General features: G+C 43.5%; 1 protein-coding gene across 1 annotated transcript; it reads right to left on the bottom strand.

Annotated features, from left to right (window-relative positions):
* Positions 1-10,665: 10,665 nt before the first annotated feature.
* LOC144336213 (uncharacterized) lies at positions 10,666-17,122 on the bottom strand. The gene is made up of 7 exons (XM_077974141.1): positions 17,020-17,122; positions 16,182-16,323; positions 13,547-13,631; positions 13,393-13,459; positions 12,807-12,840; positions 12,410-12,597; positions 10,666-11,420 (listed from the first exon to the last, which is right to left on the bottom strand). Exons 2-7 carry the CDS (start codon positions 16,205-16,207, stop codon positions 11,044-11,046), a joined length of 777 nt encoding a protein of 258 aa, XP_077830267.1. The 5' UTR covers positions 16,208-16,323; positions 17,020-17,122; the 3' UTR covers positions 10,666-11,043.
* Between the last annotated feature and the right edge of the window lie 254 nt (positions 17,123-17,376).

The raw sequence follows: 17,376 nt of genomic DNA, 5'->3' as shown, positions 1-17,376 counted from the left end.
ATGGTGGCGGGCACCTGTAGTCCCAGCGACTCGGGAGGCTGAGGCAGGAGAATGGCATGAACCCGGGAGGCAGAGCTTGCAGTGAGCCGCGATCGCGCCACTGCACTCCAGCCTGGGCGACAGTGCGAGACTCCATCTCAAAAAAAAAAAAAAGAATCCTTTAATCTGTGGTTTCTTCTGCCTTCTACTTTATTTTCTTGCAATTTATTAAAGAAATTTGGTTGTTTTTCCTGTAGAGTTTCCTACAGTCTGGGTTTTGCTGATTGCTTCCAAGTGACCTTGGTAACATGTTCCTCTGTCCCACATTTTCTATAAATTGGGTAGTTAGATCAAGAGGCTTGATCAGATTTAATTTTTTTTTTTTTTTTGGCAAGATTATGTTACAGGTTATTTCTTTCTTTTTATTGTGGCAAAAAATAAAATAAAATAAAACCACATACTTAAAATGTATAATCAAGTATTTTCAAGTGTACGGTTCAGTAGCTTTTGTATCTTCACGCTGTTGTGCAACCATCACCACCATCCCTCTCCAGAACCTTTCCATCTTGCAAAACTAAAGCTCTGCACCCATTAAACAAAAGCTCCTCATTGCCCCCATTCCAGCACCTGGCAATCACCGTTCTACTTTCTGTCTCTATGAATCGGACTACTCTAGGTACTTCATGTAAGTGGAATCACACAATATTTGTCTTTTGGTGACTGGTTTGTTCCACTATCATAGTGTTCTCAGGGTTCATGTCGTAGCATGCGTCAGAATTCCCTTCACTTTCAGGGCCTCCATTGTATGCGTGTACCAGGTTTGTTTATCCATTCATCCATCAATCTGCCCAGTCTTTGGCCGTTTACACCTTTTGACTATAATGCTGCTATAAACATGGGTGTGCAAATATCGCTTCAAGATCGTTCATTTAATTCTTGTGGGTATATACCTAGAAATCAAAGGACTGGATCCTAAGGTCATTCTATTTCTCATATTTTGAGGAAACTTCAAACTGTGTTCCACAGCAGCTGCACCATTTTACAATTCCACCAGCAATGTGCAAGCGTTCCAATTTCTCTGCCTCTGCTCCAACACTTGTTTTATTTTTGTTTAATTGCTACACATTTTTTGTTTTTTGATTAGCCATCCTCCCAGGTGTGAGGTTATATTTTATTGTGGTTTTGATTTGCATTTTCCTAATGATCAGTGACGGTGACGCTGAGCATCTTTCATATGCTTGTTGGCCATTTGTATATCATATTTAGAGAAATGTCTGAGTCTTTTGCCCATTTTTTTAATTGAACTTTTTGTTTTTGTTGAGTTGTAGGAATTCTTTATGTATTCTGGATCCTAACCCCTTATAACCCTTGTATGAATTGCAAATATGTTCTACCATTCTGTGGGTTATTTTTTCATTCTGTTGATTGTCTTTTGATACACAGAAGCTTTTAATTTTGATGTAGTCCCATTTGTCTATTTTTACTTTTGTTGACTGTTCTTTTGGTATCATACTGAGGAAATCCTTGATAAATCCAATATTGTGAAGCTCTCCCCTTATGCTTTTTTCTACAGTTGTCTTTTTAGCCATTATTGGTGATTATTGCCAAGAACAATGATTTCACCAGAGGTTCCAAAAAATGTGATATTCCAATTTAATCCTTCTTCCTTTATTAGCTGAAATACTTCTGTAAAGATACATTTCCCTCTTCACTGGGTTGTCCTGGGGCTCATTTTATACTGGAAACATTTATTTTTTCCTTTTGTTTACAAGTTTTCAAAATAATGTATTGGTTGCCTAGTCATCCTTAAAAGAGGACAAATGAGAGAGTTTTTTAAAGTTTCATTGTGAACGTAAACATTTAAGGAGTTTAATGTGTTTAATCCACAGCAGTTGTTATTTTTATTGTTCAAACATTTCCATCTTTAGACAAAGGGAGACTTCATGTTGGCTCCTGGATTCTTTTGGCATGGCCCTAAGATTTTTTGATCGATTCCTTGCTTTCTGATATATTAAGGTGTTTTAGGCCTATTTGACAATTTCCTGTCCTAGACAAAGAGTTGACCATTGAGATAATATTTAAGTATAAATAGTACTGAGATTTTAAAATATAGAATGAGACTACTGTAATAATCTCAACATTGGCTGGGTGCAGTGGCTCACACCTATAATTCTAGCACTTTGGGAGGCCAAGGCGGGTGGATTACCTGAGGTCAGGAGTTCAAGACCAGCCTGGCCAACATGGTGAAACCCCATCTCTACTAAAATACAACAATTAGCTAGGCATGATGACGGGTGCCTATAATCCCAGCTACTTGGGAGGCTGAGATAGGAGAATTGCTTGAACCTGGGAGACGGTGGTTGCAGTGAGTCGAGATCACACCACTGCACTCCAGCCTGGACAGCTAAGCAAGACTCCGTCTCAATAATAACAATAACAATAATAATAATAATAATCTCAATAATAATAATCCTCAGTAACATTGTGGAATTGGACTGAACTATCCCAAGATTCTTGAGTATTGAGACTAGCATAATCAGGGCATTTATGGAAAAACATGAACCAATTTCATGTTTATACCCCCAATGAATTGAAAATTCTTAATGGGTTGATACAGACATCCAAGTGGAGAGGTCAAGAAGGCAGTTGGAGGCATAATTTAGAACTCAGTGGGAAGATCCAGGCTGAAAGCACAGATCTGGGAAATATCTTGTTGACTTATCTGTAAGTCTCAGGGATAGATGAGATGCTCTAGAGAGAAAATGCTGAGGGAAAAGAGAAGCAGGCCAAGGATAGAGCCTTGGGCTACATCAACAGTTAGTCATTTGAGAAGAGGTGGAACGAGCAGAGGGATCCAAACGTTTATTAAGTTAGGCAGAAACCAGGACATTGAGGTGGTTCTGAAACCAAAACAAGAGTATATTTCAAGAAGGAAGTCAACTGTGTCCAAGAGAGAAGTTGAGAGAAAGACCAGAAAACAACCATTGTATTTGGCAAAGTGGAAGTCATCTGTGACTTTGACAGGAAGGGTTTCCAAGGTCAGTGGGGTTGGAGGCATCAGTGGAGTGTGTTGAGGAGATGGACTGTGTCTTCATGGAGACTTCAAGGTAGTGGACTCTCAGTTATCTGATGACATTAAGTGGCAGGTAAGGCGTCTCATTACCAAATAACAATCTTATACACAGGGAAGGAGAGCTCCATGTGTTCAAGCGGGCAGGTGGGCAGAGAGGAGGGCAGCAAACTGTGGGCAGATCAGGCCTACTCTTTATCTGCTTTTTTTCAAAACCATAGTTTAAAAAAACATGTAACAAAAAATTGGTCATCTTAACCTCTTATTTTTTTCTTTTTTTTTTTTTTTTTGAGACAGGGTCTTACCCTGTCACCCAGGCTGGAGTGCAATAGTGTAATCTCGGCTCACTGCAACCTCTGCCTCCTGGGTTCAAGCGATTCTCCCACCTCAGCCTCCTGAGTAGCTGGGATTACAGGTGTGAGCCACTGTGCCTGGCTAAAGTTTTTTGTCTTTTTAGTAAAGATGGGGTTTCGCCACGCCGGCCAGGTTGGTTTAACTATTTTTTAAGTGTCCAGTTCAGTAGTGTTCACTAAGTATATTCACCTTATTGTTCCATGGATCTCCAGAACTTTTTTTCACTTTGCAAAACTGAAATTCTATACCCATTAAACAACAACTCCCCATTCCCCCTTCCCCTGAGGCCCAACAACCACCATTCAACTTTCCGTCTTGATACGTTTGACTACTCCAGGTTCCTCACATAACTTACCTCCTCATTGAAGGAGTCTGGAAGCTGGCTGCAGTGGCTCACACCTATAATCCCAGTACTTTGGGAGGCTGAGGCAGGAGTTCGCTTGAGGCCAGGAGTTTGAGAGCAGCTTGGGCAACAAAGCAAAACTTCATTCTACAAAAAAACAAAAAAAGTTTTTAAATTAGCTGGGTGAGATGGCACCTGCTTATAGTCCCAGCTACTCAGGAGGTTGAAATGGGAGGATTGCTTGAACCCATGAGTTGGAGGCTGCAGCGAGCTATGACCGTGCCACTGCACTCTAGCCTGGGTGATAGATTGAAACCCCATCTTTAGAAAAAAAAAAAGAATCAAACTCAAATCTCAAAGAGCCATGTGTATGAAGGACCCTGCGGAAGAACAGTTGGACTGTCCAGAGAAAATGTAAGTCCATGCTGCAAAGCCCAGACTGGGAAAGGTCCAGCTAACCAAGAGCAGCGTTTTGGGAACTGAGAGATAAAACTGACCACTGAGGGTATGCGATGCTGCCCCAGCGTGGCTGCCCAAGCCGAGGAGAGCCAGGTGGACTGCGAGAGGAGTAAGAGGCAACATCCCACGCAGAGAGGAAGAAGCACCGGCCAGTGGCTGTTGTGAGGTGGGTTCTGCAGCCACTGGAAAAGGCTCTGCTGAGATGGCTCAGCTTGACTGGCTTCGCCCTGGAAACAAAGAGCAAAGGGTGAAAGAGAAGGTTAAAGTCGAAAACAAACACTTGCACCCATCCTGATGAGGAGCTGGGTATTGCTGGGGCCTGATGGGACAGCTCAAGGCCACCCTTCATTTTTGGGATAATGCTCAATCCTCCTCCAGGAAGGTGTCTGGGGAGGCAGGACCGTGTGGCTCTTTCAAAAGGCAGCCTGCCACCGCACACCCAGGCTCATCTCTCAAAAGGCTTACAGACATCCGAAGCAGACGCCAAATGTTGCAACCAGTGTCTCAGAGTCTCTTGTCCTGGTGCAATAACATGGGGCAACCCAGTCTGAGTTTCTCGGTTACCATCTTCAAAGCCAATGCTAAGGGGAGCTGGTGATGGGAGAACTCACTGGCTCCATTGGCTCACTCATTCGGTAATGCTAATGTGTGCATTTGAGCTGCCATGTCGGCTTACATTCAGTGTGGCAGTGCGGCTTTTCTAGTCATTCCTAGTAACTGACGTAGGGTGCAGGAGCTCCAGGCTCTAGTCCCAATCCTGCTACCTGTCAGCTGTGTGACTGTGGTCAGGCCACTCAACTTCTCTGAGCCTCGGTAGCAGCTCTGTCCCACAGAATTGTTTTGTAAAAGAAGATTATATACCTAAAGTTAACTTTTAGCCATAAATTATTACCGAAAGTTTGGATTTTGTGTTGTATCCTTAAGAATGCATTTTATCGAATTTTAGTAAAGTCCTCCAATGGCTTCCCATTGCCTTCCCTTGACTTAAGAGCGTAGGTGATGTGGGGCCTGCCGAACTCTGACTCCATTTCTTCCCCTCTTGCTGTCTTCACACACAGACTCTCACCACACTGAACTTATTTCTGCTCCATAAGTATTTCAATGCTCTTCCCACCCCAGGGCTTTGGCCCCTGTTCTCCCGTCTGCCTGGAATCCTTCTCACTCTGGCCCAACTCAAATATCATTTCATCAGATCCATCATTGTACCTGATGTTGCCCCCGACCTCCTTACCATCTCTATCCCGGTAAATTTACTGTATTTTCTTCATGAAACTGTCACCCTCTTATTTCTGTTGGTTTTACTTATTCTTGTGTTCCCTACGAAAAGGGACATAAAAGCTAGATGTTTGCCTTATTCACTTCTGTCTCTTTCACCTAGAGTGGCGCCTGGCTTGTAGGAGGAGTTTAATAAGTATTCATAGGGCCTGGCGCGGTGACTCACGCCTGTAATCCCAGCACTTTGGGAGGCTGACGTGGGCGCAGCATGAGGTCAAGAGACAGAGACCAGCCTGGCCAAGGTGGTGAAACACTGTTTCTACTAAAAACATACAAAAATTAGCCGGGCGTGGTTGTGCGCACCTGTGTTCCCAGCTACTTGGGAGGCTGAGGCAAGAGAATCGCTTGAACCTGGGAGGCGGAGGTTGCAGTGAGCCAAGGTCATGCCACTGCACTCCAGCCTGGCGACAGAGTGAGATTCCATCAAAAAAAAAAAAAAAAAAAGAAAAGAAAATTCATAGAACAAAGTAATTACCACTAGGGAAATTCTTCCTATTAAATTTTTAAGCTGGCACAGTGGCTCGCTCCTGTAATCCTAGCACTTTGGGAGGCCGAGGCAGGCGAATCATCTGAGGTCGGGAGTTCGAGACCAGCCTGACAAACATGGAGAAATCTCGTCTCTACTAAAAATACAAAATTAGCCAGGTGTGGTGGCTCATACCTGTAATCCCAGCTACTCCGGACGCTGAGGCAGAAGAATCACTTGAACCTGGGAGATGGAGGTTGCAGTGAACCAAGATCGCGCCATTGCACTCCATCCTGGGCAACAAGAGTGAAACTCCATCTCAATAAATAAATAAATAAATTTTTAAGTAGGTTCATTCATGGAAGCAAAGTAAATTTCAAATAGTAATTTTATATGACTAAGAATCTGGTTCTTCACGTCCTTCTATACATTAAAAAAACAAAAACAAAAACTATACTCATATTGAATATATGAACTTGTAATCTACTTTTCTCAACATCACTGAATCTTTCTTCTGCAACGTTTTAATGGTGCCATGTGGATGTACCATAGCTTACCTGACCAATTCTCTGTGGTATATGTAATGAGAAATACCGCTTTGAAGAGCCACTAATAAATATTCCAAATGTCCCTCCAGAAAGGCTTTGCCAGTTTACACTCCTACCAATGTATAAAAGAGATTCATTTTCTGAACTCCTGCCAATACTGAATTTCATCACTAAAAAAAAGGAAACAAAATGTTTGCTAATTTGATAAGTGAAAAAGGATCTCATGATTGCTTTATTTTGCTTTTCTTTAATTACTTGTGAATGTGAAGTGTTTTTATCGTTTGCAATTTTATCATGTTGTATTTCCTCGCTTACAAATTATCTCTTTATGTTTCTGTTGGCTTTATTTTTAAATTGTTATTGTTGGTTTTCTCTGTGGTATTCATCTTTTATTGATTTGTCAAAGCTATTTTTATATTAAGGTGATTTGCCTTTGTCACAGATTGCAAATATTTTCCCGATATGTTTGTTGTCCTTTAATTTTGTTTTTGGATCTAGGTCAGTATAAATCCCTAGCCAGGCTCATGTTCTGGAAGCTAAGCCAGCCAGAAGGGAAAGTTCCTCTCAGTGAAATCTAAGCCCCAGCCTAGCCAGTCTCGGGCCCTGAACAACATAAGGCCAGGCTAGAGCATCTGAAGTGTTCAGATGATTTCAACTAAATATTTCTATGGCAACCAACTGCCATTTATTCTTACTAATGGACACTGCCTCTGATCTATGGGTATTTAAACTTCAGGAACTTTTAAAGGTGGGAATAAATGAAGCTATAATGGTAAAACAACAGGCATTAAAAACTTTTAAAAAATTTAAAAAGTGTTTTATTCACTTTTTTTCTCAGAGGGCATTCTTCTTCTGCCTTCTCTCTCATAGAGCCAGTAATGCAGCTAGACATGGTGGCTCATGCCTATAATCCCAGCACTTTGGGAGGCTGAGGAGGCAGGATTGCTTGAGGCCAGGAGTTTTAGATCAGCCTGGCCAACATAGTGAGACTCCATCTCTACTAAAAATTTAAAAATTAGCCAGATGTGGTAGCAAGCACCTGTAGCTACTCAGCTACTCCCAGCTACTCAGGAGGCTGAGATGGGAAGATCACTTGAACCCGGGAGTTTGAGGCTGCAGTGAGCTGTGATCGTGACACTGCACTCTAGCCTGCTGCACTCTAGCCTGGGTGACACAGCAAAGACCTTGCCTCAAAAAAAAAAAAAAAAAAAAAAAAAAAAAAGAATCAAGGGCCAGAAATGCAATAGGAGGTGAGCCCTGTGGAGAGAGATTGGCAGTAAGGAACATTCAGTGTAGGGAGGGAGAAAGTACATCAAATACCTTCCATCTCCAAATGAGTATTTGGATGTCCTTTCCTCCCAATCTCTACTAATCTCAATCTCAATACCTACTATTGATTCCCTTCCTTCCAATCTCTAGTAATGATTGGCACAGAGTAGTTGCTCAATAAAATACTTTCAAACTGATTAAAGTTATATAAGATTACTTATAACTTCTGTGCTAATTCTTGTCACATATATTTGTGTTTTATACATTTCAAAGTGAGATTAGTTTCACTTTCAAGATTGTCTTCAGACAGCTGAGGCTGCCTCTCAGTGTAGCATGACTACCAGACCCTCTCACTCATCTTTTGTCAAAAAGTTCCAGAAGACTGGAAGCCGTTCCTTGATCCAGTCCTCTTGGAATGTAAACCTGTTCCTCTCATTTCCTTCCCTGTGGACACCACCTCCCCTGCCCCATTTGGAGCTCTTGGAACTGTCGTTAAATCTCTTCTCAGCCATCCCACCTTTCAGCCTTGCCCAGGGCCTATTCCCAAACCCCTCCAGCCTGTTTCATTTGCATCCTTCCATTCAGTTCTGCTGGTTCTGCTCTGTGTCAAGAGTATCAGAGACTTGGGCGGAAGGTGAGCTATGAGGTGGCCGGCAGGAGGAATGTGAGAAAATAAACAGCAAAGGCCCCAAGAGGGATTATTACGCTGAGTCCGGCTCTAATTGTCTCCTGCTCCCTGGCACTCTCACTGTCCCAGGGAATCCCCAGGTGCTCAGCAGGGACTCCCCTGTGGCAAAAACCCTGGCGGCTTCAAAAGCCTCAGCAATATGGAGCCTAGTACATAGAGGAAACACAGTTTCCAGCTGTGTGAAAACACCTTGGGGCAGAGTCTTGTGCCAGATATAGTGCCCTTCGTGAAGTATTGAGTAAGAATCCTTGACGTTTTATGAATATGGTGCAGCGTAAGTACACAATATGAAAATTTGAATAAGAATATGTTTAAACAGAAGCTGAAGTTAATTTGTGCAAATATTCCTACGTAAATCTTTACCCTAACTATTCTATTAACATACCTAGGGCACACCGCCGTTTTAGGAGTGTCATAGGATTTGTGTATGTGTGCCTACAAAGCTTTAACTGAGCTTCAGAAAGCAAGTCTTTGTAGTGGATCTACTTTTATTTAGTTAGTTTTTTTAGAGACACAGTCTCAGTCTATCTCCCAGGCTAGAGCGCTGTGCTGCAATCTTTGCTCACTGCAGCCTCCAACTCCTGGGTTCACACGATCCTCCTACCTCAGCCTCCCAAGTACTGGGACTACAAGCACACATCATGGTGCCTGGCTAACCTAAAATTTTTTTTTTTTTTTTTTTTTTAGAGACAGGGTCTGTCTATGCTGCCCAGGCTGGAAGTCTACATTTTCTTAATCACAACACTGATTAACTGTCGATGGTCCTTTCATCTTCTTTTCTGTAGAATTACCTGTAGAATCCAGACCATAGGCCTCTGTTTATTGGGTGTGACCACGTTCCCATCTGCATCCCAGCAAAAACCCAATCCCCATAATTAACTGGCCTTTGCTATTTTATTGTCTGTCAACTGTGCCCTGGTGTATGGTGGCCTCTTTCCTTTTCTTGTTTAAGTAAAGTGAGGAATGTTTTGTCAGCTCATATTTCTTTTTCAGCAGCTGTGTGGCAGGGTGTCTGAAAGAGATTCACAATGATCTGTTGGAAATCCATCATAAAGCTGGTTGTCTGATCCCCTGACATGATCACGTCAGACAGAGCTGCCCTTTGCCTTGTGTCACAATCTTGAAAGTGAAACTAATCTCACTTTGAAATGTGTAAAACACAAATACATGTGGCAAGAATTAGCACTGAAGTTATAAGTAATCTTATATAACTTTAATCAGTTTGAAAGTATTTTGTTGAGCAACTACTCTGTGCCAATCATTACTAGAGATTGGAAGGAAGGGAATCAATTGTAGGTATTGAGATTGAGATTAGTAGAGATTGGGAGGAAAGGAAAATTCTTTTGTGATGTTAACCCATATTTAGTATTTTTTCAAGTCCTTTAAAATAGGAATAACCTTAGAAGAAGGCAGTCCACAAATATTTCCCCCAGTAACCTGCCTTGCTTCCTAGATTTCGCAGATCTCCCTATTATCTTGGGGGTTGTCAATGTTCTGCAGCACACCAAGAGGAAGAAGATCTCAGGCACAGGACCGAGCACCATTCCACCAAAACCTCACTGAATTCCCCATCTTGCCTATCCTTTCCTCATTTCCTTTGTACATTTTTTCTTAAGCTCTAGTTAATGTTTTCCACCCTACGGCTTTCCCAACAATTCCATCCATCTCCCCTGCCAAAGTATACTTGGGATTTACAAAGTTTGCTAGTAATGCCACAAGTGAAATCAAATTATAACAAAGTGTCTATTTGACAGACCAAGAGATTTTAAAGCCTTAGCCAGCCAGACTCTCTTATTGGAAGTAATCTTTGTTATGATGTATTTTATGATCTTTTAGAGTTTGTAGCATTGGAATTTGACTTGTAATAGCCCTGGAATGTGGCATCGGGTTTCTTTTTATATTATAAATCCCAGAAAACTAGAGATCACAAAATGTGGTTTTGGTGTCCTGCTCAGAGGGTGACATGGACACTTACCAATAGATATGTGCTATTTGAGGATATGCCCCATAGGAAATGGGCTTAGGTAGCCTTTATTCACCCACCTCTTGGTGGCTTAATAGGAGGAACTATGTAGGATAAAAATTTTTCATTCATTTGTTAACCCATTCAGTACATGCTGTTTTTGTCATTACATTTGTAGGAGAGGGAGAACTTTCCCTTTACCCTTGAGAGTCGGAGATCTGAGTCTGTGAAATAAATAGACAGCAGACAGATTAACAGGAGAAAAGAGAGGCAAATGTATTATGTGCACACGGGCATCACAGGAAGGAAAAGTGAGCACCTCCAAGCCCAGCGAGATCTAGGTGTTTAGATACCTGCTTCACAGGGGAGAGTGGAGGGGGAATGTAGGAAACTTGGGGGAGAGTAAATGATTCTGGGGAAGATGAACAGGGCCTCGGAAGAAGAGGGCACAGCCTGTGACCAGTCTATGTCTGGGCATAGTGTGGCCTCCAGACACCACTCCTGTGATTTATGTTCAATCTTCCCTGGTTGGTGAGAAACCCCGGTGAGGCTCCTTCGGAGGCTCTGTCTTTAGGCAGATAAAGGGACTGGAGAGAGCTCCCTGCTGCCTTTGCTGTTCTCCAGGTGTCCTAAGGGCAAAGAAAGCAGCTTATGTTGGGCTGCCCTTTCCTGAAGTCCACATTCAGGCTGGAACGAGCACTTCCCAATGCAGGGCAACCTGCCAGGTGCCAGTGGGAACCCAAGTCCACGGGGCCTGGTCTTGCTCTCACAGTGCCTGATTCAGCACAGATGCAACGACAGGTGCTCAGACACCGCAATGCCAGGCGGACTGTGGCAGGTGTCACAGGAATGTGGAAGCGATGTGTGCTTGGAGCGCAGGGGTGGGAGAGGCCCCTGCCAGCTGGTATGAGGAGAGCCAGCTTGCTGATGAGGGGGCACCTTCTTGGGCAGACAGGAGACTCACAGCTGCTATTGCTGTGTTGCCTGTGAGGATGGTGAGAAAGGCCTAATAGGAAATAGGGAAGGGAGGGAGAGGAACAAAGAGAATGGAGGTTAGGAAGGACTTGGCTATTGATTCCATGCAGAGGGAGAGGACAAGGGAGAGGGCAAAACGTGCTTTTTGCCCAATGACAACAATCACCACCTATTGAACATTTAACAGGTACCAGGGACTTCACTTTTTATACATTTATTATTATTTTGAGATGGAATCTCACTCTGTCGCCCAGACTGGAGTGCAGTGGCACGATCTTGGCTCACTGCAACTTTGGCCTCCCGGGTTCAAACAATTCTCCTGCCTCAGCCTCCCAAGTAACTGGGACTACAGGCACGTGCCACCACACCTGGCTAATTTTTTGTATTTTTAGTAGAGATGGGTTTTCGCCATGTTAGCCAGGATGGTCTTGATCTCCTGACCTCCTGATCTGCCCGCCTTGGCCTCCCAAAGTGCTGGGATTACAGGTGTGAGCCACTGTACCTGGCCTCATACATTAATTCACATGGTCTCCACCCCATCCCCTTCCTCCCTCAGCCTCTACATTTTGTGGATTAGGGTTGAAGCCCAGGAAGGATAGATGATTTGCCCCATCACCCAGCTGCCACGAGCCGGGACTGGGATTGAACCCAGCCAGGCATGGCTGTCCCAAGGCCAAGTCTTTTCTGCAGCATGTTGCCGAGTGACCATGAGAACGGAGGTTTCTGAGAAGACTCAGAAAAAGGGATTAGTTTTCAAGAGCTGCCAGAGTATTAAACCCGTTTATTTACATGTCCAATCTGTGCATTCTTTCACTCATTCTCGTCAGTAGTTGGGTTTCTGCAGTATTGCTGGGGCACCCTATCCTCTGGGCTGCTTCCTGGACGTCTACGTGGACAGCTTCTCCCAATGCTGAGTAGTCTCACGGTGTTTGCTTCAAAGTACTGAGTATCAACCACCATGCTCAAGTGCACACAGCATTTCTGGGGAGTGTCAGCCCACAAAATCTCCCCCTTACTCACGTTTTATCTGTTCCCCAGCAAGTGAGCAGGGCGATGAGCTGCCCTGGATTCTGCACCATGCTCCCCACATTTCCCTTGATCCTGGAGGAGGAAGCCAGACCCCGCCCGGCTCTGTTCTGATGCCACGCTCCCTCCTCTCGGCCTCTGCCTTCCTGGCTGCATCAGCCTGCGGTCGCTTCACTTTCTGCCTGCAGAGCAGATGGCCTCGGTCAGGAATTCCTGGGAGAAAATTCCGTTCAGGAATAGAACTTTGCAAACACAAATATAGAGAGAATATCTGAACCACTGATGGGAAAGTGGATGAGAAAAAAAAAAAAAAGAATCAGGACATTACAGAGAGAGGCGCACATGCAGACGTTTCTGAATTTCTAGACTTAGATGCTGTGAAGTAGATTACCTAGATAGCCTCAACGCCAGAGATGCTTTATTTTCTAGGAAAATTTAATAGAACAGTTCTAAATACATTTGCTGGAGATCTAGAAACACAAAATAAATTTTAATCCATGTTGCTGTACACTTGGGAAAAAGAAGGGACGAATCTAGCCAAGGGAACTAATATTTATGGAGTGTCCACTATACTATACTACAGCTTTTTCCTCTGTGGTTTTCTGTCATCTTCTTAACAATTCTGTTAGTCCTCATGTATAAAGACAAGGAAAGAGAGTCTCAAAAAATTAAATAATTGACCACCCTTACTCGAATGTATATTCTGATGTCGAACTTCAGAGAGCTGGGCCTCTCGGGGTGGTTTTAACCTGTCAGTGAGCTGCCGCCCCCCCTACCCCCGCCACCGCCAACACTCCCTCCGCCCCTTGCATCAAAACCACTTCCCTTTTCCCCACACCACGGCAAAGCCGCAGGAGAAATCCCTGCTAATTTCAGCTCGCTTGAGAGATGGAACCTCCAAGTCTCTTGGGAATGTTCCCTTCTCGGCTTTTAGGTCAAATCCATGACTTCCTTCTCCTTGTTACGGCAAGATCTACCTGCCCAGCGTCTCTTTCCAGCCCGACTTGGCAGCTCTCTTCCTATCTGCAGAGATAGCCAGGCTAGCTGGGGAGACCAAGGAAGATGTAGGACTGTGATTATGATGTCACACATCCCCTGGGCTCTGTGGGGGCTCTCCCCGCCATATCTCACTTTGCACATCCTGTTGCTTGTCTCGTGCTGTTTGACAAATGGCCTCTTGACCTTTGCCCAATCCTCTTGTTTCTTGCAGTTGAAACTAAAAAAGATAAAGAAAAAGAAAAGAAAAGAAATAAATAAAAGACTTACTGTTTGAAGCCATATGAAAACCTACTAGAGTAAACCAAATGCCTTTGGTGATCATATATACCCATACATAAAAACGAATATTCCTTTTAGGGGGCAGTAAAGGGTAAGAGATGTTAGTCAAGCACGCAGGTTGGACCAAGCTGCATGCACCCGCACGGTGGAGAGAGACCTGATCCTGCTTAGGGCAGAGCGGGGGAAAGGAGCCAGGGTTCCTCCTGCTCTGATCCCCACCAGCTCATGACCTTAGACCAGCCCGTGACCTCGCAGAACTGTAAAACTCTAGTAGCTGCATGACGATGAAGTGGGAGCTCTTTGGAAATGTTAGTAAGTTTTCCTTTCTAGACTTACTCATGGTTGTGTTTTTGTTTCTGTAAACTTTCTCCCCCACCAGCTTTATTGAGGTCTAATCCACAAATAAAAATGGAATCTATTTACCAGGTACAATGTGTTACTTTGGGCCACTTTTAATCAATCCAGGCCTCCCTGTCTTTTGATTGGTGATCTTAGTATGCTCACAAGTATTTTGAATACTGATTATTTTGACTTATTGCTACTGCCTTATTTTTGTTTTCTATTTGCTATGCTTTGTCTTTTCTTTTCTTTTCTCTCTCTCTCTCTGCCTTTTATTTTTTATCCCCACTTCTTACTTCTACATTTGGAAACATAACAGCCTATTTCTCAGTCTTTAGTGGTCCTTAAACTTGGAAGTACAACAGAAGACTGGAGACTTCACATAGATCGCTGGGCCCTTCACCCAGAGTTTCTGATTTAGCAGGTCTGAGGTAGGACCTGAAAATTTGCATTTCTGATAAAGTCTCCAAATGACACTGATGCTATTCCTCTGGGAGAACACTTTAAAAACTACTGTTTCAGAATGAAGATTTGTTATTTTAAAGGATATGAACAGACAGTTTTCCAAAGAAGACATACATGCAGCCAACAAGCGTATGAAAAAATGCTCAACATCACTAATCATGAGAGAAATGCAAATCAAAACCACAATGCGATGCCATCTCATACGAGTCAGAATGATTACTATCAAAAAATGTTAAACTAAAAAAATAACATGCTGGCAAGGTTGTGGAATAAAGAGAACCCTTATCCACTGCCGGTGGGAATGTAAATTAGTTCAGCTATTGTGGAAAGCAGTCTGGTGATTTCTCAAAGAACTTAGAACTACCATTCAACCCTACAGTCTCATTACTGGGTATATGCCTTAAGGAATAGAAATTGTTCTACTGTAAAGACACATCCATGCATATGTTCATCACAGCCCTGTTCACAAAAGCAAAGACACGGAATCAGCCTAGAGGCCCATCAGTGGTGGACTGGATAAAGAAAAGGTAGTACATATACACCATAGAATACTACACAGCCATAAAACAGCATGAGAGAATGTTCTTTGCAGCAACATGAATGCAGCTGGAGGCCATTATCCTAAGCAAACCAATGCAAGAACAGAAAACCAAATACTGAATGTTCTTATTTGTAAGTGGGAGCTAAACACTGAGTACACATCGACCCAAAGAAGGAAACGATAAACACTGGGCCTACTTGAGGACAGAGGGTGGGAGAAGGGTGAGGATTGAAAAACTACCTATTGGATACTACATTTATCACTTGGGTGATGAAATAATCTGTACACCAAACCCCAGTGACACACAATCTACATATATAACAAACCTGCGCATGTACCCCTTGACCTGTAATAAAAGTTAAAAAAGAAAAACAAAGAAAAGGATTTGTTGATTGGGTGTGGCGGTCTGTAATCTCAGCGCTGTGGGAGGCTGAGGCAGGCAGATCACTTGAAGTCAAGAATTCAAGAACAGCCTGGCCAACATGGCAAAACCCCATGTCTACTAAAATTACAAAAGTCAGCCAGACATGGTGACGGGTGCCTATAATTCTAGCTACTCCGGAGGCTGAGGCACAAGAATCGCTTGAACCCAGTGAGCAGAGATTATGCCACTGCACTCTAGCCTGGGTGTCAGGGTGAGACTCTGTCTAAAAAAAAAAAAAAAAAAAGGATTACCTTTGGCCAGTTAAAATACATTCAAAAATACTGAAAACTTTAATCATCTCCCTCCCCAAACTACATGTACCCATGAAATTTAGTATTCAGTCTTTGGGATTTGTAGTCCTTCTACCCCAAACCAATTCACGGATTCCCTAGGAGTCCCTGGGGAACTCCTGTAAAGATCCTCTGTTTTAGAGAATAATTCTATTTCTTGAGGAAACCCTGATATTAGAATGGATAATTGACATTCTTAGGGTGCTACAATAACCTGAGCATATAACTATTAAATATAATTATTTTATTCATTGATTCAGCAGCAAATATGAACTGAGTATTTAGCATGTGCCATGGTAATGAAGATAAAATCCCAGGATAATTAGAGGGCTCACGTGGCAAGTAAACAGAAGTGTGGACCATTGGCAATTATACCTCTGTATGTGTTAATAACAGCATAATCACAAAAGCTTCCATCCTATATCCTACCAAGTCCCCAGGGTCACTCCAGCCATTCTTGATGAAAGGCCTGTAGTCCAGCTTTCAAGTTGTGTGCTGACTTCAGTCCTCTTTTTGTGATGTGTGTGGCTGGCCTTTCCATGTGCAGTTCCTTCTGCATTTGATCTTTGTGCTGTGGGACCAAATAAGTGAGGCATTTAAACAAAAGAGTCGCAGAATGTTTCCTGGAGAAAGTGGTGTTGAAATCGAGATCTCAACGATGAATAAGACTTAGGCCAAGGGACATTTGAGGAGGGAGTAAACATGTTCAGGCAGTGAGAACAGTATGTTAGGAGGCCTAAAAGTGAAAGCCAGGTTAGAGCAGTTGGATGTCTTTTTTGAAAAAAAAAAAAAAAAAAGGAAAAGAAAAAGAATATGAGCCACTGCAGGATGTTAAGGAGGGGAAGGAGGGAAGAGGCAGGGCCTGTACCATGGGCATGCAGGGCCAGTGCAGTTGCACAGGACAAGCACTCAGAAGGTTAGGGTTTAACACTCTACAATTACTCTCTTGAAATTCTTCAGAATTTTACCTTTGAACTTGTGCTCTGTAAGTGAAGTGTAAGGAGACAATGGAGCCTGCCAGGAATGTGGAGCCTCACACATGTGTGCTCCTGCCTCCTGCTGACTCCCAGGATGTTTTCTCAGACATCTGTTCTTCTCCCCTGGTGCCTTGGTCCTGCCCAGTTTGCCCTCCCTGCCCCCACCCTACTACAGATGCTGCCCTTCACCCAGGGAGGTAGCTGGGTCACACCAAGTGAGGTGGGGGCCCAGGTGGACACATGTGGAGGGCTGGTGTCTTAGTCTGTTGCGTGCTGCCATAGCAGAATACCTGAGACAGTGTCATTTATACAGAACAGAAAGTGATTCTCTCACAGTCCTGGAGACTGGGAAGTCCATGATCCAAGGTGCTGGCATCTGGTGCGGACTTCTTACTTCATCCACATGTGCCAGAGGAGGAAGACGGAAGGGCAAGAGAGAGTGAACCCATTCCCATAAGCCCTTTTTGCAATGGCAAGATTCCATTCATGAGGGCAGAGCCCTAGTGATCCAAGCACCTCCCAAAAGGCATCACCTCCCACACTGTTGCATTGGGGATTAAGCTTTCAACACAAGAATTTTGAAGGGGACAAAAACATTCAAGCCACAGCAGTTGGGCATACGGCTGGCAGCATCTCAGGGCAGAGCG

Source organism: Macaca mulatta, chromosome 17 (genome assembly GCF_049350105.2).
Source record: "Macaca mulatta isolate MMU2019108-1 chromosome 17, T2T-MMU8v2.0, whole genome shotgun sequence".
NCBI lineage: Eukaryota > Metazoa > Chordata > Mammalia > Primates > Cercopithecidae > Macaca > Macaca mulatta.
This window is presented reverse-complemented; position numbering and strand designations above follow the sequence as displayed.